The 22500-nt window shown below is 33.6% G+C and overlaps 1 protein-coding gene across 5 annotated transcripts in view; it reads left to right on the top strand.

Annotated features, from left to right (window-relative positions):
* The window catches only part of LOC106667540 (afadin), a 163204-nt gene that overhangs the window by 89167 nt on the left and 51537 nt on the right, over window positions 1–22500 (top strand). The window contains exon 1 of one of the 5 annotated variants that reach the window (XM_014395545.2): window positions 13384–13517. The exons of the other annotated variants lie outside the window; for them this stretch is intronic. Within the exon in view, the coding sequence (XP_014251031.1) occupies window positions 13454–13517 (64 nt within the window). The 5' untranslated portion in view covers window positions 13384–13453. Of the gene's footprint in view, window positions 1–13383; window positions 13518–22500 lie in introns of those variants that run through there. 5 annotated transcript variants of the gene reach the window in all.

Below are 22500 nucleotides of genomic sequence, written 5' to 3'. Positions count from 1 at the left end.
TGAAACAGGTATATATATATATATATATATAGAGAGAGAGAGAGAGAGAGACCATATTTATCACTATATATCGACTTAGTGTCACAAAAATGTCTTTTGTATGTATTTCACACCTCACTGCATTTCTGAAATGACAAATTTATTACATGTAGTCGTAGGAAATTCTCCCTCTTGCTTCTATTCCTTCTATTAATTAAATTTTATTGTAATAATTAAAACAGTTATAGTTTGTATAGGTCTTCTGGTTGTGATATAATCACGTATAGTGAGCAATAAAACGATTTGCATAGGTATAAAGCTAATCTCTTTTAGTAAAATAAAAGAACCTTTGAGATTTTATTTTTGTTTTTAGTTTTTAACCTCAAAATGCATGTACTGTTAGCAGTACAGTACAATTTCGTATAATAAATAATGACTATAATTGGCTGATTTTTTTCGTCGTTATTGCTATTTTTACCCATTGTGCAGGAGTGTGTTGGACGGAATAATGACGTGTTTCATTGCAGTTGACCTTTACATCCCTTATTTGTTAGTTTAGATAAAACATCCGTATTTTTACTTTTAAAGATATTTTCCTCTTCCAATTACTTTTTTATGTATGTGAAATAAAAGGAAAGTCATAAAGCATTTGCTACCAACCTTTGCCCTGGCAGATAAAAATGGACATTTTAGCACCGTGGGCATGGTGAATTTAATTGCCTGTGTTCGATAAATCGTTGACCCCCGTGAAACCATTTGTAACATTTTGAAAGTTTCCGTAGGAATTTTCTAGAGAATAATACTTACACACGGATGAATTAAAAAATCGACCCTAGGAGGGCATTTTACACTTTAAACTTTTCAATGGTTTAGAAGGTGTTAACATATTTGCTAAAACGGTAAGCTCAAGAGAGTGAGCTTACTTACCTTCACTCTGGTCAAGGTGGATCCAACTTTTTCGTTGTTCGTGGTAGTTCGAACGTTCCTTTCTCAGGATTACATCGGTAATTAAGGTGGTCGGTTCCATCCAACAATGTCCATTAATTTTTTTTTGACTTTTGCTTTGTTGCCAGGTTTGGTAAATTGCCTTCTTCTCTGACCAGTCATTATGCAGTACGTCTCCAGTTGCCATAGAGATCGGGCCCGCCAGCCACTTATCATCACAATACGATTTAGAAACGGATCATTGAATTGTGAAAAACGAGATTGGACGCGAGCGGTCCGTTCCATTCTTGAAACTCTTCCAGCGAACTTATATGCATATTTGCGTACGCCCTTAAAAAAAGAACGAAGTCAAACGTACATGGAGGTGTAATGTTCAAATATTTATTTTTAAATAGTTGAAAACCGTTGAACACTGGTTACGTGTAACAAATCTAATTTTTTAGACAGTTGCTCAGTCAGCATAAAAATTCGTGCTACAACGGAAAAGCAAACAGTTTAACAATCCCTCGCTTTTTATTGGCCAGCGTGTGAAGATGACTTTCTTGTGTGAGTGTATTTTTTTGGTGTGTATGTGTGTGTGTTTGTGAGTGCGTGAGAGAAAGAGAGAGATCAGAGTGAGTGAGTGAGACAGCTTCAGCTTGAGTATAGTCCCAGTTTGCTTATTAATATTGTATAAATCAATAATACTGTAAACTGCAAAGTTCTCGAACTAGGTCCTAAATATTGTAACATCCCTTGTTCTTGCCAAGTTTCCTGTTTTTTTTGTCCGTACTTTTTGAAGTAATATTTATACATGTGTGTCTGCATGTATTTTATAACAGTTTAGAGGGGGTTGTTGGCCTGTTAGTTTTTGTGTCATTTAGCTGTCACTCGTCAAGTGTCCTGTCTTGATGTAATATTCCTGATTATATGCACATATATTTATATATATGTACATGTTTACAATATCACAAGCTATTCTAATTAAGCTATTATATCACTCAGTCCCTTTTTCTGAAAGTAATATAATCGCAGACGCACGTTTATTAGAACCATAGGCGTCTTGATTGAAATTTAAGTCTTGTCATATATATGATCCGTGAAATTACACCGCCATTAACATTTATCAAGATTTTACGTTACGGTAAAAAGTAAAGTAATTCCTGCCATACAGGTGGGCTTAACTACAGTTTTTCTATTATTAATTAAAAAGTCATGGGTTCTGACGTAGCATGGCTATTGTGAGTCGGACTCCCTAACCGCTCTGTCACAATTGCACCTAGTTAACGCTACCGTATATATAATTAAAGTAACGTTTTTTTCTATCATTTCTATTAGATTTTTTTCTTATTGTGTTGTTTCATGTGTATATTTTTTGTTACAGGTAAGTCGCTGATATACTTCATAATTTTTCCGTGGGATAATAGTGAGAAATCAATTGTATACTTACAATTAGCTATGATTCAATAGGGAAAGGTAAGCTGATTTGAACGTATCGTACTTATAATACGAGGGATCCTTTTTAGCCCTGACCATCTTGCGAAAGAACGAAGTCCTTAGTACATTCCATCAGAAATTCATTTGAGAATGAGAACATTTCTATTCACTCACGGATATTTTAGGATAAAGCTGGAACTCGATTCAATCTGAACGCCTTAATTCCAACGATTTGCCAAAGTTTTTCCTAGTTCGGAACCTTCCTAGTTCCTAACTCGCTTCTGATTATGTTGATTAGCTTGACTTAAAACTTGACTCTTCTAGAAAAACATAGTAGCAGAAGAGCTTTTGCTTTGTTTATTCAAGAATACAAAAAATAGCGTTAAGAAGTTCACTGAGAAAAATTGTGGTGAAAGGGTTTGGTTAATATGCAAACAGACAGGTCTTTGTTGAAGTTTCTACTTATAGCCTGAAAAAATATTTTAAACTTTTTAAATTTCAAATAATTCCAAGGGTTCGTAATTGCTTTTTATCTATATAAACCTATCACTTACTTGATGTTGATTTAACAATCAGTCTGTACATATAAAACGGGCAAAAACGAATAAAAACCCTGTTTTTCGTTCTAGGCTTCGTTTCTGCTGGCTAAATAAAAGCTCCATTTCTTGTCATTTCTAATATAGATCCAATGAAAGGGTGTTGGCTCGAACATGGAGTAGATAGGATTTCATGATTTCACCCTCTCCCATCGGGACGGCTCTTCACCCTGATCGTTTGTCGGAATCAGACTCCCCAGTTTACCTGAAGAGCCTGTTCAATCTGCACGTGCTTCTGACATCAATCTTGAATATTTTGCAGTTTGTTTAAACTTTTACGTTTTACGGGATAGTTTTTATTCGGAAAAATTGCTTTGTGATGTATATAGGCGAGGGAAATCTGCCATTAAGTACTACTCACGTGGTGAATTCGTTTGCCTTTTTATTGATCAACGCCTCATCTCTCGGAAAAGTTAAAACAGACTATGAAAGTAGCAACGTTATAAAAACACGATGTGAAACAATATTATACAATTTAAACTATTTTTAGGTCTCTGGTGGTTTTTTTAATGATTATGTACACTAATTATAAACCAAAGATGTTTGTTTTAAATCTCCTAACAAAATCAGTCGAGTTTTTATTTATTATTAAATTTCCTTTTGTTCTTTTTGTTTTTTGTTCAAATATATACGAGAATTCGTTTACTGCTAGTGAATTCTTATGATAAAATTGTGAAATAGCAATTTGATATATGGCTAAACAATCTTCCCTTGGCGAGCCGAGAAAAAAGGTTCTGCACCATCGAAAATTCCGCTTAAGAAAAATATACGAATTTATGTTGTTTATTTCGTAAACATTTATGTACCTGGAACACAGATGGACAAACACCAAAACCGGATGGATAACTATAATCGATAATCATTTCTATTTCGAAACTGTTTGACATGATGTTATCTATAGTTTGATTGTATCGTCTTTCTTGGCATCTATACAATATCGAATGTTGATAAACATCTTTAGTTTGCTAATATCCCCCGGCTTGACGTGATAGTCCACAGTATTTCGATAGTATCATCATGCTAAACATTTATGTCAAATTTCGAACATTGTTGGTCGTCTATAGTTTGATAGTATCCTTCTGCACGTCATGTTCATCTACAGATTGATTGAATCGACTTGCACGTACATGTATAGTGCAATATAGAACGTCGATAGATATCTAAAGTTTAATGCTATACTCCAGTTTAATACGATATTCATCTATAGTTTGGTTGTATTTTTCTGCTGGTTCATCTATAGTTTATTTTAATATGTATTGACCTTTCATCTAGAGTCCAGTATTGAAGTTGATAGATATATGAATTCGATGATATTCTCATGCTTGAAATGACGCTCATCTATAGTTTGATTGTAACCTCAATTATTGTAACCCTAATGTAATAGCTTGATACCTATAATTAAATATATAATTTAGATAGACCTCTTTAGTTTGATAGTATCCCCCCGGCTAGTAATAGTCCACCACTATATTTCGATAGTATCTACCTGCTAAACATTGATGTTTAAATTTCGAACATTGTTGTTCATCTATGGTTTGATAGTGTCCTTCTGGAGGTGATGTTCATCTATAGTTTGACATGATGTTCATTTATAGTTTGATTGTAACCTTCTGCTTGACATCTATATTTCAATATATAATTAATTCTTTAGAGATCGTGAGATGCGGTCTTGTGTAACGTAGGTTTAGAAACATATTTTCTTTATCGTGCCAACGTTTCGACCTTCATCGAGATTATCTTCAGGGCCTGGGATTTATAAACATTGTTTAAATTGTACAAATACATGTAAGATAGAAAATAAATTTACACAATATAGAAATTTTAGGTTTAATCAAAATATTTGTATTCACTCAGTGTGTGTTTTCTGTGTAGATTGTCATTGTTGTGTGTTGTGTTCAGAGTGTTAGTGAGATTTTAATGTTTTTTGGTTATATATGTTTGATTTTGAAGGAGTGGGGTCTGTAAATAATCATTAATTAACCGTGACTAAATACCACACGTTTCTACATGAGAAGAACGAAGATCAATATATAACGTTGATAGTCATCTGTAGTTTGATAGTATCCCCCTGCTTGACATGATAGTCCAATATATTTCCATAGAATTCTCCTGCTAAACATTGGCGTTGATTCCTTAAATTCACTAATTTCGTGGTCCGCTTGACCAATTAAATCATTACAATTAATTAAGGTTTTTAGTTGAGATAAAAAAAGCTAATGGCACGAGCGGGATTCGAACCCACGATCTTCGGCTAGATACGCCGCTGCTCTACCACTTGAGCTATCGTGACCTCGATCCACTCGGANACACACACACACACACACACACACACACACACACACACACACACACACACACACACACCTGCTTCTCATCTACAGTCCAGTATTGAAGTTGATAGATATCCACAGTTCGATGATATTCTCATGTTTGACATGATGTTCATCTATAGTTTGATTGTAATCTTCTGCTTGTCATCTATAATTCGATATATAACGATGATAGACATTTTTAGTCATGATAGTCCACTATATTTCGATAGTATCCTCCTGCTGAACATTGATAATCAAATTTCATTTCATTTATATTCGAACGTTGTTGGTCATCTAAGGTTTGATGTATCCTTATGCACGACATCATGTTCATCTTCAGTTTAATTGTATTGCCTTGCTTGGTATCTATAGTCCAATATTGAACGTTGATAAGACATTTAAAGTGTGATGCTATACACCACCTGCACATGACGATCATGTAGTTTGATTTTATCTACCGGCATGGCATTTATGGTTATCTACCAAATTTGATAGTATCTTACGGTCAAATATTATATTATAGTCAAACATCGAATATGGCCAATAAAATCCAACAGATTGTCAAATATTTATCATTGATGGTCATGCCTGGTTTAATTGTATTGATCAGCTGAGAATAAATGGTGAAATCTTTTACTGGAAATTTTGTGAATTGTAAACAACGACCCTTGGGAGCTTTCAACTTGGCGAGGATCATCAGCTAGAATTGCGTTGGTTCTCACTGTAAATTGGAATTTTAATTTTAGTTGTTGGTTCTTTCAATTAAAACAGTTTGTATACACTGTTGTAATGTTATATAATTACTTAAGAGGCTTGTTGTAGTAGTAGTTAAACATCAGTTTGAGAATTGTTTTTCGAGGTAGTTGTTTAAATGTCGTTTGTTCAATTTAACCGATCTAACGTTAAGATATAAAATGATATAACTAATGTAAATGGCTTTATAATCAATAAATAGAGGGTTCGAGAGTATTCATTTCCCGGGCGACCGTCAATCACACTCTTTTGAATAGGCCGAGATAAGAGAGCTCTAACTTGGACGCCTTTTCACGAGCCTGTTGTTGTTGTTGATGTTCTTCCAATTTTCGTCTGCCAGCTTTCAGGAAACAGAAGAAATAACAGTCAGCCCGATAGGCCACAAGGTGACGTTTTCAACTCGCCTGCAGGAAACGGCAATTGAGAGCTTTGCCGTGTCCAGAAGGCTCGGCCCATTAACTTACCACACCGTGTCCGCTTTCTAAAGAAGTGCATTTTAAAATAGCTTTAGAAATAAAGCCGAGAGTTTAATGGAAAGAAATGGCGCTTGAAAATCATCAATACTCATTTAGACCCGAGGGTACCGCGTTAAGATTCAATTCAAACCGGTTTAAGCACAGATTTGCTTTATCCCTTGATTATTAGATTTATTTGTACAAATTGTAAGGTTTTTTCTACATCCTGCTTCATCAATTGAAATCCTTTCAGTTGTTCAATTAAACCTATGAAATTGGCGATCATCTGCCAACATTTTCACCCTGCCAATTAAAATTCTTTAATGTTTAAACTGGTAGACGTTAAGCCCTGTGAATATTTTCTTTATTACAAATACACAGTTATATCGTCTTTAATAAATATTAAACAAGTTACAATTAAACAAGTAATAACGCCTACCGGAGCGTCAAGTCGTTAGCATGACAATAGCGACGACATTAACATTGCATACATAATGAAATGGCAAATTGATTTTCTGACGGACGGATATTGAATAAATTGAGAGCTAATTCTGCACTGTTTATGTTCGACCTTTCCTCCTATGGACGAATTAATATCAGTTTTAAGGATTTCCCCGCCGGTAGAAACAGTAGAAACAAAGTTTGTGTCAAAAATGTTCTTTTGGGAATTTCTATAGGTGAAATCTTTCCTATATTCAACCCTAGACAGTCCTAAAAAAGTGAAATCCTAACATTATTTAAATTTACCTAACAATATATTTTTTTTTAAATGTTAATCCTTTTGAACAAAATCCTAACGATCAAGCATAAAACTGACTCACCTGTCTTTTTTTCTCTACTCCATCATATAATACAGAAATATAAAAAACATCACAATACCCACAATTTTTTATTTAATTGCCCAAATCGTTATTATTATTGATAATAATAATTTATAACGGATTTATGAAATGTTGAAATTCGGGATTTTCTTATATCTAGGCCTCTCTGCGATCTGACGGCAGGCTCCGGAACCCTTTTGAATCAGGTTCCTCCCCAATAGAAATCGTGTGAGGGTTGCAATAAAGTGGGAATCGCTTGTGGGGTTTCAAATAAATATAAAACGTAAATAATAATTAATTAAGTTTATTAAGATATTTTTGAACAATGTCCCACTGTTAACCATCGATATTATAGTCATTTTGATTTGCCTCGATCATTGCATGTTTCCTATTTTCAACATTTTTTTATGATCGTTCAATTCCAAGACATTACAAATAAACAAAATTTTAGTTTCGTAGTCTTGAAATAAGTGTATTTAATAAAATAATTTAATAATTAAATAATTTCATAGACAATTATGTTAAAGGTCACGTTTTTTTTAAATTTTTAATTTAATTTTTTTTTAAACCATTGAATGTTGCAGCTGAATCAATTGAACTGGTTGAAAGGAATAAAGTATGTTGATCATTCTGTTCCGCCTAATTTCGTTAATTTCAGTCGCTATTTGCTAATTTTACAATTTTCAGTGTCGGTCTCTATGTATGCAGTCACAAATAATACATTTTGGGTAATGCCAAACCCCCTTTTTATAGTATCTTCTTAATCATCATCATATTTATCCCACGCATTATAGGCTTTTGGCTTATTGTTCTTCTTCTAGTAACTTAGTTAAGTTATTGACTCGATCCTTCTCTTAAGAAGTATTACATCATGGCTCTTTTTGGCACCCTAGGTTATGTCTCCATTGAGCAGTTGCTTCGCATCGGAAGATAATATGGGTGGCTCAACTTTGTGTAACAACCTACATGACCATGGTGAATAGGTGTACTATCAGCTGCCACTGACTGGCATATAACTATTACTCCCATGAGTTTTATCATGTTAAACTGTAGCAATGCGTTTACAATTTTGGAGAGAGTTCTTTTACCATTAGCTTTACAAACTTCGTTTGTTTGTGTGGACACATACCGAGTTGGAGGAGCTTTTTCATCTTGTTATCCCAGGTACAGCTTCTGTGCTTATTTGGTCTTGCAGATCTCTGGCCAGTTCGTCTACTTTTTCATTACCCAAAAACTACTTTGTGCCCCGGCACCTAAGGGATTGCGTAAGACATGTCCAAGGTGAAATGAAATAATCATTGAATATACTCATTTGTATTATCTTAGATGCAGTGATGTAGAAGGTTCAGTGTTTCTAAGGCATCTGATGGGGTGTTCATTGCCCCTGTGATACAAACTGATACAAATTGTAAATGTTTTAATCTCAAATTTAACCTTTTTTATAGTTGGAATGAAACAGTGCCAGAAAGAATATAAGATCCTGGTTTGGTGGAGAGAATTTTTTGGATCTTAGATATGGTAAAATTTGATCGTTTCACCTCTCTGTTCGTTTATCATTCCAGGCTGTTATGTTCTTCATTCTCGAAGAATATTTTATAGCATTTTTGGAATGATTGAAATGTCAGAATCCAGAAGATCGTTCCATTTATGAAAAATACACTCACCAAGCAATATTAAAATGTTTGATTGTTTTTTGAATATGTGAAACTTGTCTACCAAAATGTGAACCGCGAGTACGCTTTTTTAGCTGTTTCTCCTCCAGTCGAAGGAGGACTCGTCCCAAATAAGAGGTCACTTACTAAATATAAAAGAAACTTGTATTTTCGACCGATTATAAGTTTATTTTGGTGAGGGTGCTTTGATCATAGGTTTATTGTGTATAGCATCTTTGGAGTTCTTTCACTTTTGTTTTTTGTAGACCTATTCTGAGAAGGAGGTGTATGTTTGATATTGTTATGCCAATTATAGGTTTTCAACCTTTACATGATCTCGCATATCCTCTGACCTGTGTGTCTCCTGGTTCATTACGCACAACTCTGCACCTTGGCACCAAGATATGTCAGTTAAATTTTCAATTTTGCCAGGTTTTGCACTTTTTCGATGGATTGGATGACTATTTTGGAGGTTTACTTCCCTAATAAGTTTGGTTGATAATATTTTGGCTTGCACAGAATGACTGAGCCGGACTAGATACAATCGTTGTGTAAATTTATGTTTGCATTTATGTATGCCAACGTTTTTTACAAATAGTTTTAGTACAGCTAAAAAAAAAAGATACGCCCAGATACATCTGCAAGATTTGAGCTTTTTATAGGAATTCACTAAATTTAGGAATAAAGTGAATGATAGACAAGCACAAACTTCGGTACTGATTTTCATAAATGGTTTTCAATGAACGCTTAGAAAGTTGAGGAATTGTATAGATCTTCAGCTTGAAATCATCAGCGTTGTAGTATTCTTTAGGACGTCAGAGCGAAAAGGGGAAAATTTTGCCATTTAATGAAAGTAAAACATCTGAGGTACGCATGATGCCACTTATGCACAAATAGAAAACGCAAACTTGTCCGAATGGTAAATGGTTTAACAGGTTAGAATTAGCGAAAAGAAAACGTTATATTGACTGCTTATTAATCATTTGAAGTCTTTTCTTTTATTTCAACCTTTCCTTTTCATTAATCTTATGCCTAGGTTCGTGCCATTAGCCTAATTTTCTGAAATTGTCTAGTATATTTTTATAAAAGTTAGAAAATATGATTTAAATATTGTAGTTATTTAATATTTATACTATAAATAATGTTAGGTAATAATAGCTTATGGAATTTTTCTCGGAGTTTTTGCATGACAAGAATTACTTAAGTAAGGAATATAATCTTAAGTAATATTTTGAAGATGAAAGGTAATAGAATAAAATTATAGAGGCCAATTATGATTATTATTTTTCCTCTTATGAAATTTTCCATGTCACATTCAATTTAGTAAGGAATATAATCTAAAGTAATATTTTGAAGGTGAAAGATGAAAGAATAAAATTATAGCGGGCAATTATGATTTTTATTTTTCCTCTTATAAAATTTTCCATGTCACATCCAATTTTCCCCTAGTTAGTTTGTGATTTGTGGTTGATAAAACATATCTCAGTATTATAATAAATTTACGGTGTTAGACGACGTCAGCTTGTGTTGTGTAATTGCGCCTTGTGTGTAGTGAGAATGTGTTCAAACAAGGGTACAATCCACTTCAACAGGTTAGAAGGCACGCGATCACCGCGAAGTCGTCTCCACTGCCAAAGTCACAAAGCTTTTAGTTCCCCGCTGTTAGGTAAAAGCTCGGGAACAAACCTAGCCGATAGAGAAAAACAGCCCTTCTCGTCACGCGAGGGTATTAATAAAGAGCCCACGGGAGGACGTATTTACGAGATTATTAATTTCCGTAATGTCTAAAACGGGGAGATGAACAACAACAAAAATTGGTTCAGTCGATTACGATTAATGATCTAGAGAGGGGATTTGGAGATAAAATCTACCTTTCCTTCGAGCTCTTCGTATCTCCCAATTTATAAATTGCTAACAGTTCGCATCATTTGCTTGATTGTTGTCTACTCTCTTTTCAGACGTTCCTCTTGATAAACATTTTCAGCTTTTCATTATATTTATCAATTATCAGTGTTCTGGATGCTTTGTCAACTTAGCGACCAAACTTCAGGGAAAACAGTCGGAACACAGTATTTAACGAGTATTATTGGTCGCACTATTCACATGCTTCATAAACTAAAAAATTATTAGAACTTTAATACTATTAGTTTATCACAAAAGCCACCATTATCTTAGAATTTGTCAAGAGATTAAAATACAAATTTGCCAGTACTGAGGCGTCGAATGCTATAGAAAGGCAAGAGGTCAGGGTTATAAGCAGGGAAGAGGCAAGACTCTCTATTTGTCGACTATTTTCTCTCTCATTCTTCTCACCTCCTCTATCTACTTTTCTGTATGTCTCTTTCCACCTAATTCTCTTTCTACCCCTTCTTTATTACCTTTCCCACTTTTTGTCATAGTACGTTCACTCTGTCGATCTTTCTCTCTCTTCTCATTCGCTCTTTCATATTTCTTACCGCCTCTATCTATTTTCTATCTCTTTCTCTCACCTTTACCCACCTCCCCTTCTCTCTTTTCCTTTCTTTCTCTCTCTTTTCCCTTATTCTCTTTGTACCCCTCCTTTATTTTCTCTCTCTCCTCTCTTTTTCTTCTTACGTTTTCCCTTTCTCTCTTTCATTCTTCTTATCTCTGTATGTATCTCTTTTTGTGTGTCTCATCTCTCTCTCTCTCTCTCTCTCTCTCTCTCTCTCTCTCTCTCTCTCTCTCTCTCTCTCTCTTTCATTCTTCTTATCTCTGTATGTATCTCTTTTTGTGTGTCTCATCTCTCTCTCTCTCTCTCTCTCTCTCTCTCTCTCTCTCTCTCTCCCTCTCCCTCTCCCTCACTCCCTCCCTCCCTCTCCCCTCTCCCTCCCTAGTGGAAAGGACTTTTAAATTGATCAGCCGGTCTCTCCATTTAGATTTACAAAGTATGAATTGTACAACTCTCTATGTTTACAGTTTACTGTTGTTAAAACACTGCCAGCCCGGTGTTATTTTACAAAACTAATGTTTCGAATCCAGTTAATAATGAAATAATTGTTTATTATTCGCAACAATAATTAAGCCTCGCGATAGGACGAAACCTTGGAAAAGGGTCTCAATCGATGGTCGCCCTCGAACTTGATCTAATTGCATGTTTTACCATCCCGTTGATCATTATGTCGCTCAGTCGTTGATGTCCGCGCGGGGAGGGCAACAACATTGCGCCGGGGTGCGTTTTATCTACACTTGTCGTTGTCAGAACGGTGGACAGCTTCTATTTAAAGTTAGGGACTTCGCCGCTGTTACCACTGACATAGGAAGTATACATGTCGTGGAACGGAGGCCGTGCCATTTCATGGAAAATGGGTAATAACTAAATAATACGAAATGACAAGAAGATTTTTAAAGTGACTAAATACCTTGATGAATCATAAACAAATTGAAAATTTATCACAAAACAAATTTTCAAATTTTCGTTATGATTTTTCAAGGTAATTAGTCATTTCTTTTTCTGGTATTTTTCTTCAGATATTTCTCAAAGTCACAGCAGTTACAAAACAAAAGTTTTAATCACCTTTTCCGCATGTCCTAAGTATCACTATTCTATCCTTACGCACACGAGGAGGGGGTGTACTGAAAAGTTTGCAATTCTCTATTTTTTGTATTGTTAAAAATGAAAATAGCCACCACAAAAATAAGGAGTAGGTAGCCAAATCAACCTAGTTCAATTTGAGTAGCCACAAACCCCTTTAATTTTGGCAGAAAACAAGTTGAAAATTATAATAAAATTTTCTACTTCTGTCACTATAGGTTGATTGGTTTTACTAGCTAAACAGCATAAATATTAAATAAACTTTGCACTCACTTGCAGAGAACACTTCGTTTTGTGTTTTGGCTGTTATTAATTTGTGCCAATTTACTTGTTTTTATTGATTTCATTTGCACGAACAATAAAAATCATTATTTATATTTTCATTCACCTTATAGTTTATCTCATTATATATATTTTTATTTGTCGGTATGATTCATGTGGATTATAATAATTACTTGTTTATTATGTCACAGTCGATTATATCTGGAGCAATTGATCAAATAATGCCAAAAGTTGAAACATACCCCTGTGCAAATTCTTGTCCAAATTTGGAGTTTTTCGGTTTCTTCTGGTTCTTCTGTGTTTGTTCAGTGGGAAAGGAGGAAGGAAGTGTTCATATATTTTAATGTTAAAAACCACCCCATTTCAATGTTTTTTCCTAAGTTTTAATTCTGGGTGGTTTCAAGTTACAAAAAGGGGTAAAAAATCAACCATGGAAATTTTTCTTCCCTTATCTACCTCATTGTATTCCCAGGTGGATCGGTGAGAAGCGATAGGGCGAGGAGGCGGGAGGGTTGTCTCGCATGCGCCTTCTGCTGATATCCATATCACGATATTCCCTTGTGCTGCTGCTCCAACGGTCACTCATGAGTCGGGGGCCGACCGGTAGACAACCCTCTTAGTCTGCGGGGAGGCAAAAAGAATACAAATCTTCTGGACAAATTTGACTTTTTGAAAAACTTCCGTTTAAAATGATCGGGCTTTGGTCTTACACTAACTTCAGACTACGAAACAAAGAATGCGAGGTGTTATTAGGTCAGTGGTCTTGTTTTTTCGCAATTTATTTATGTATTTTCCTTTATTATTTAGGCCCTAAATTATATCTTTAAAAAATCTAAATATTTATATTGTTTTTAACAATCCAAACCAAATTTAATCAAGTTTTATTGTTGTTACATAACAAGAGGGGGGGGGCATAGCAATCCAGAAACTTCATATTAAATTTTGGTCAATTATTAAACATAAAAATTATTTTTTGACTCCTATTCCCTATTGATCAGGCAGTCTTTTATATTTCTCATGGCGTTTTTCTATTTTAATAAACCAATCCATGCTTCAAAAATATAAACATTTTCATGTCGACCATTTACCTGACAAGTTGAAAAGGTGAAAACTACTGCAAAACCAACTGTGAAAAAATGAAATTTTATTGTAGTGAGGATTTTTCAGTTTATGTGCCTTAATTGCCCTGATTTCAAAGTAACTTTTCCATTAAAATTATTTCTATGCCAAAAATTTATTACACTTCATTTTTGTTTTTTTAACGAAAGTAATTTTTTCGCCTTTTTATCCACTCTACAATCCTTATGTTTGATGGCTGTGTTATGTAGCTTATATTGGTCGAAGAATTTTTTTAGTTTTTGGTGTTGCTTTTTTCTCCCACGACTCTTAGGGTAGTAAAATATGCATATTTTATTGCAGTGTATTTATTGGTCGTACAAGATTTTCAGATTTTTTAGCTTAACTGGCCTGATTTCAAAGTGACGTCGCAGTTTAAGGTTTGTGTACTTGGACATTTTCCAATAAACACATTACAAAGAAGCCAGAACTGCACTTTGGTTTAATTTTTGTGCCTTTTTTTTCCCACCCTCCAAGCGTTAGGTTTACCTTCTATCCGTCGGAGAAACTTATTTTTTTGTTTTGGCAGTCCAATAATGACTTCGTATTTTGGGCTTTTTATTCTCGGAAGATTTCCAGGAAAAAAAAGATTTCAAGTCAAAACCACATTAAACTTTAATTTTTGCGAGCAAAGTCACTAAATTGTTGTCTTTTTGACACTCTCCAATTCTTCGATTTGATTGATGTGTTATGTGCCTGGTAGGAGTATATTTTTAATTTTTGGTTTTGATTTGGTTTTGCGCTGTTCATCTTGATTTCTAAGGGTCTTTGTAGTTTAGCCATTTTATTCTCGGACGCTTTCCATGAAAAAGATTACAAGACAAGTATTAAATTATAGAAATACGGTAAGAACACACACACAAACACACACAATTCTCCCCCTAATAGATCTTGAGATAAAATTTTGATATGTTTTTGAAAATAAAAAAGTGCAACTTGAATGGGTTACATTTATAATACGTTATAAAAATAATAATTAAAAGAAAATTATAGTTTTCGCATCAAACATTTACTAATTAATCTACCAGTTGTAGATTAATCGAATCAGTTTTAAGCTTTATTGGTTAGTCTGACTATCAAAAAAACTAAAACCATAAACAAGACATAAAATAAGGATGTCAGTCTTTTTAAGAAAAAAAATGTAAAAACAGCGATACCAACATTAATGGCAGTCATGTTTACCCGTTATCATTTTAATAACGCACAGAATATAAATATCGAAGGGACTTAAAGAAAGTTGAGAAAAGTCGGGTTGGAAAAAAAAGTCCAGTGACGTCTTTTCCGCCCTCAAAGGCCATAAGTCGACGGAGGATAAGAGATTAAAACTTGAAACTTATTCAAAATTAAAACAAAAAATTGACAATGACGTTTGACGCTAATTAAACGTTATATAAGCCAATTGGCCAATTTTCTTTTACAGCTTCCGCAATCAAACTATTCGAGGTTTATTCCATCGGTGTTTTTAATTTACATCAACCCTAATTTTGCTTTAAATTTACTAAAGCTATAAATTTAAATTCCGAAGAAAAATTTGTAATACACATATACAGTCAATTTCAAGGGTTAATTAAATATTTATTTGGCCGAATTTTCCCATTGTGTATGTGTGCTACCGATAATAAAATCCAATAATTAGATTTTATTTCCTTGGCAAACTATGTTATATTTATACGAATTAACAACAGTGTTTTAACTATTTTCTTTCTTTCTTTTTTAAACGAAGTTAAACTATAAAGTTAAAGTTAAATTAAAAAGTTAAAGTTAAATTAAGTTAATAAAAATAAAACTTAATAATAAGTTATTAAGTTAATAAAGTTAAAATTGTTAAATTATAAATTATATAAGTAACTTTAGTCAATTTTATATCCGAACTACTCATAATGGCTGCTCATAAATGCTTTCTTCATCAAGAAATATAAACCTTTTTCATAAAGTTTATTAAAATGAATTTAAAAGGAAGGTGTATTTAATCGACATCACTATGAAGAATATAAAAGAAACGAGACAAATTTAATTAAAAAGTAAATTGGTTTGTAAAAAGTAAATTTTTTCTGATTGTAATTTAAATTAACGTTTCATTTAACTGACAGTATACACTGATTTTGTCACTCTACACTTCTTCCCCTTCATCATATTTATCCATCTGTCTTTGTATTCTCTCCGTGTCTGTCTGTCTACCTCTCTCTCTCTCTCACTCTCTCTCTCTCTCTCTATATATATATATATATATGTTTATTTACTTATTAGCCTATATACCTGTATTTAATTATAACGTTAAATGGTAATATGTAAAGAAAAATATAGTCATATAGTCAAAATACAAAAGAAACCTTTGAAATTAATGTTATATTGTTTGCTAGAAAACAACTTAAATGCGAAGTCACAGCAAGAAATAATATAATGTCTAATTTATATAAATATTCGCCAAATAATTAGGCATTTCGTATGTTTTCGTATGCAAATCGCATCAATTATATCACCGGGAAACGTAACACCATTAACAACAGAATGTTGCGTGCAGTATCCTTATTCCGTTCCACGAACGACATGGTCAATTTGGGAGAGTTACGATTTCCAAAAATTGTAATCGATACAATAGACGAATACTGCTATCTATAACTTATCAGATAAGTTCCGGTGTTAGTCGAATCTGCCCAAATTTGTAAACGCTTGTGTGTTTTGTAATCGCTCATTTGTAATAATAATTCACGCTGGACATCTTTTTTAAAGGAAGGTCAAGATCTGTTAATAAGGAATCTTTTGTACCCAAGACGTTTTCAGTCAGTTCAGTTGTCCTTTAAATTTATTATCGGTTGTTAAAGGATTAAACTGTGGAAGAAACTTTCAAGTGATCAATCTTTCATCCGAAACACTCGAAGAATATTTTCACCTGACATGCATCGAAAGATTATAAATGCAATTATTTAATCTTTATATAATAATAATTTCATAATTATTATACAGTCTAGGATAATCAGTTAAATAAAATGTATATTAAGCCTTATTGAATTTATTTTTCTCTCATTTATCTGTCATTCTTTCTCTCTCTCTTTGTGACTGTGCCGATGTGTGTTTCTTATTTCATTATTGAATCGTTAGTTACTAGCTTTTCAAACACTCTTCGTTGTAGTTTCTGACTTAGAATTTACAACCTTCACTTGTTTTAAGAAGTGAATTTAATTAAAAGAGAATTTATACCAGATTTTTACTAATAATTTACATACACCTACGTTCCCTAGTAAATTACTAGAGTGAATTTTGATCTTGGTTCATTACAATCATATTTTTGATCTTATACCTGTGTCTGAAAATGATATTTTCTCTTATTTCAATGATTTGAATAGTAATAATTACTTCTATGATGACATGATTCCAAATTCCTTAATTCGAAATTTTTTATCTTTTATAAAAACTTGTATGACTCATATTATTAAATTTTTGAGGTGTTTTTCCGTCAAAATTAAAAAAAAAACATTGGTCATAGAAATGATAAATGATGGAGTGAGTGTGGTGTTCAATCCTTTTTTTTTTAAAGATAGTTCCTACTCACAGTAAGTTGTTTTGCTCGATTCGGATTTCGAGCCCTTTAGCTCATCATCAGTTTGAAGGATTTCTACAACCACGTCTCTCGACATGAATTGCAAAAGTGATCTCACTTATAGATTTAGGCGGGTTCCTCGTAATAGGACATTCCAGACTACGAAACCATTGTACCGAGGATAGCCCTTTCCTGGACAATACTGTATGACAAGTGTGGTTGGGATCTGGTTTCTGGTCAAGTAGAGAAAGAAGTAGACTCTGTGATCACTTTCCAAGCTTTCGGCCTTTATAACACCATCATCAGAGCAGTATCCTATTTCTCATATTAACATTACAGAATGACGAAAAACACACTTAATCGATGTCGTCGGGGTTTTAACATATTACAAATGAAGTTGATAGAAATAATTATGTTTTCGTGGTCTTTTAAGACATTATTAAAGGCATTTGACTCAGTTGATCGTGAGTTTTATTGCAAAAGATGTATGAGTATTTCTGGTCTGAATTTTCTGTTCTAATATTTTTTCTGGTATAAAAAAACGATCAAATTTATGTGAAGAATTTGTTAAAACTTGTTTTATCTGGTAAACTTTTTAGTTTTGTTGATGATACCACTCTTATTTTTTTCTGGTGGTGATTTAAAAAATGAGTTGTATGATTATAAATAAAGACCTCAGAGTTGTGGAATCTTCGTTTTCCATTAATTATCTTTAGTCTCTTTAGTTAATAAGATCAAAGCGTTTGCATTCTTTTCGAAGTAAACTTCATTTCGAAGAATGTATACTTATTCAGACACCTTTGATTGCTCGTGTGATTTATTGGAATTTGCTAATAAAATAAAATATTTGGTAGTGGATTTTGATTCTAATTTAAATTTTAAATTCCATATTGATTTAATTATTCGTAGAATACGTAAACCTGTTTATAAATTTCGAGTGCTGAGAAATTTTAGATCTATTAATAAATTGAAATCATTATTTTACACTGGCACAATCTATTTGGGGTTGAACAACGAACAACCTTATACAAGTTTGGCCACCCAGTATTACATTCACTAAAATCATTCTAAAGAAAAATCGCAGATATAGCACTTAACTTTTATATTCCGAATCCATGGTTATGGATTTAAATCAGCTTTTTATTAAATTTTCTTGGTTATATTGTTTTAAACATAAGAATCATAACTTTGACATCACCTTCAATATAACATATTTATGTTACCAAAAGAATTTTTTTTATGCTTCTTTTCCTAGAGTTATTGTAACTTTTCATTTAAGGTTGCCCTTAGATTTTTGCATAATCATAAAGTAAGAATTAATTATAATTAAAAAATTAATTTCTAAAAAGATTTTCTCTGTTTGGTAATTTATTATTTTAGAATTAGATCTAAAAATGTATGCTAGTTTTTATTGTATTTTTGTACTTCATTATGTTAGAAAATGTTATTTTTGTTTTATTTTGTTAAAAGATTTTGTATAATTTATTTTTTATCGGTCCTAACAACCCCCTGATGATTCACTTAATGAGAGCAGGTTACAAAAAGTATTTATTTATTAATTTTAACGTTAAAACGCCATGTCAGAACCGTCGGAAATATATGGACTTAAACGACTTTTGGCTTTCCAAAACCACCAGACGTCTTTCTCTGTGACTTCTTTTTTTAAGCTTTCATAGGGCAGACGAAATCCAAGTTTTCAGCTTGTATCTTACCCAAATTCATGTTATAATAGTTGTACAAGAAGGCCTTGCGATTTTCAACTAATCAAGCGTATCAAGTAGAACTTGTAAGGCTTGGCTCACAAATCCTTTGATAAGACAGGGTGTATTGAATGTTCAGTAGACCAAAGTCTTAGGATTAGCATGTTGAAATCTCTGACACGTTTATTTAACAAGGTGGTGAATATTTGCCGGTGTCAATTTATCCCTTTCGCAGTAGGCGGACCGCACGGACTGACCTACTTTGCCACGGACGACTCAATTATTTATGCATCGGATCATTGGGCCTTGTTCAATACATGTGTGTATACGCTTTGATACGATTTTCAACTGATAAGAGGCATTTGAAATCTATACGAAGAATTTATGTGGAAGGAAGCGGTTTTAATTATTCGTCCGGGAAAGATTTTAGGAGGGAAAAATCGATCTGTTTACATCTCTGAGATTTTTATTAGAAAACAACAACGCAATAAAATAATATTTTGATGGCAATAACAATTTAATGCTAAAATTGGTTTGAATGCTAACGTTTTTTTTTTGTTTTTTTGTAAGAGAATTAAATTAATTAAAAATCACCACTGGCTGAGCTTAATATATTTTGAAAATATAATTCCCTGCATTGTTATATTTCATTTATTCATAACAAAACATCCGCACCTATTTCCCTGTTTAAAGGAAAAAATTCATATCGATTGACAGTTAGATGCGACGATAGCATATCGGGTCAATAACAATAATCTTTTATTGCGTCATTTGTCCCCCTGAGAACATAAGCTTGTTGATTTTACCAATAAACCTTTTTTTTGTATTTTTTATCAAGATTTATCGTCGTGAATTGAATTATGTACCTTTTGAATATATAACCAATATTGTTGACCTATTGATCGCATTGAATTAACCCTTTTTGATACGTTCTACTGTAATAAAACATCAATAAAATTATAGTTTATACACGCCGCCCAAAAAATTAATATTCACGACAAAAATATGGTTCCGTTGGGAAATATGCTTCCATAAGGGTGGGAAAATGTTGCACGTACATCCCGAAGGAAGTCCTGATTACATGGTATGTTCATGCGTTCGTTCAACCGAGGCCTAATTGTCTCTGATGCAGGTGGATGTTTCGAAGGGGAAAACACCATTTGTCCTTTACTTGAAGATCTTAATTTACACGGTATATACTCGAGAAGGAGATCAGTAAAAATTTTAATAAACCTTTATTTTAAGAGAGCCCTCGCCCTGCAATCGATATCGGATTGCCTATGTTTCATGTCCGATGTTCGGCCTACGTCGTCTTGAAAGTAATCATGTATGCATTGTAGAATGTTGAAAAGGTTAAAAGTTCTCGTTTGATTGCTTTTTCATCCTCGACCTTATTGGGCTTTCTGGTCTTGAGGACTTTTAGAAAATGAACTATTCTATTCCTCCAAAAGTCCATTTGATATCACCAGAACAAAATAAGACCTATTTCATGTGTTACGAGCGGGATTCGAACCCACGACCTTCGGCTAAATACGCCGCAGTTCTACCACTTGAGCTATTGTGACTTCGACACTGATTTTTTTATCTCAACCAATACCTTTCATAAATATTAATTAATTGATCAAAGTTAATTGGTCAATCGGACCACGAACTGTAATGGATTTAATAATTAAACTGAAGTATAACTTCACGAAAGCTCTCCGTGGCATTTCATTTGTCGCCGAGAATCAAATAGATTACACAACATTTGAAAAATGGCAAAAAGGAGGGGAAATTCGAGAGAGAGGTGAGGTTGAGATGAGAAGTTAGTGTCCGAGCGGATCGAAGTCACGATAGCTCAAGTGATAGCGCAGCGGCGTATCTAGCCGAAGGTCGTGGGTTCGAATCCCGCTCTTGACACTGACTTTTGTTATCTCAACCAATACCTTTCATAAATATTGATTAATTGAAAGAAAAAAAATTAACGTGTTGATTATTAATATCACATTTAAAATCATCACCGGTGACCTGTGAGGCGTGACGTGAAATATAAAACCCATTTTTTTAGGAGTGACCTTTCTGGACAACAACCTGACTTTCTGTCGACCAAATAATCAGGATTACTTTGGCCTGCGTGGAATTAATTTACAAAACAATCGTTTGACATTTATCCATGGTTCATATTTTCATAATCTTTGTACACAAACGTTACTTGTAACTATGTTTTTTAATCGCACACAAGAATGAAAGCAGGGTGAATGTATTCGTACCTTTCTTTAATAATCTACTTATGCTATTTCTTCCACCCCCTCTTTTTCTTTCACTATCTTTCTCTCTCTCTCTCTTCTCTCTCTCTCTCTTCTTCTCTCTTCTCTCTTTCTCTCCCGCCATTGTTCTCTGTATCTTCTCTCTTTCTTCTTACGATCACGTTTTACTCCCTGTTTCACATTATCGCCCTCTTTTCTGTGGCTTACTTTTTCTCCTTCTTCTCTCCGCCTCTCTCTCTCTCTCTCTCTCTCTCTCTCTCTCTCTCTCTCTCTCTCTCTCTCTCTCTCTCTCTCTCTTTCTCCTTTTCTTTTCTTTCCTTTTTTTCTTATGATCTCTTTTTTACTGCATGTTTCTCATTATCTTCCTCCTCTTTTCTGCGGTTCGTTTTCTTTTCCTTCTCTCTCTTTCTTTTCTCTCAGTCATCTTCTTTCACACCCTCCTTCTACCTCCCTCCCTCCTTCCTTTCCTTTTTCCTCTCTTTTACTCTCCATCTCAGTACAGTCTATAGTCGTATAGTCTCTATGGTCCTTTAAATTTAATAATTCTTTTTGTTTCATGAGTATTATATGGATGACAAGACACACAATTAATATAACCCAATTAAACCTAACACTAACGTAAAAATGTGATGATATTGTGATGCATTACGTGAGATGTGTATAGAGTGAAATTGTAAATTAACCCATTACGTCCAGACCCCGGCGCACTCCCTATTGTAAAACAAACAAAAAAACATTGTTTTTCTTTGGTATTTCTTCGTCATAAGAAAGTACCATTTATATAGTATATGGGTTTTGGTATAGAAGAAAGCTGTAGTCTGGAAAATTTAATGAATCCTCCAAGTGTGTATAAATTTAAATTATATTCGTAGACAGCTCCTTATGATATTTGAACTAATGAACAAGGACTTGTTTTTAATTAACATACGAATTTATGAAAGGTTTTTCCCCCTGAACGTATGACGTCGCTCGGGTGGACGCCTTCTCAAAACTCGTGTATTGAACGTTCGTCTTTGTCCATAAATGTTCAGGTTTCACATGAAATTTCACCCGTTGGCCGACGAAGAGACGGAAGGATAAATATCGCCTTCGCAATAACAGGAAAACCGTTTTCCCGATACCAGACAACATTTCAA

This window comes from Cimex lectularius, unplaced genomic scaffold (assembly GCF_000648675.2).
Source record: "Cimex lectularius strain Harlan isolate CLEC.00 unplaced genomic scaffold, Clec_2.1 scaffold74, whole genome shotgun sequence".
NCBI lineage: Eukaryota > Metazoa > Arthropoda > Insecta > Hemiptera > Cimicidae > Cimex > Cimex lectularius.
This window is presented reverse-complemented; position numbering and strand designations above follow the sequence as displayed.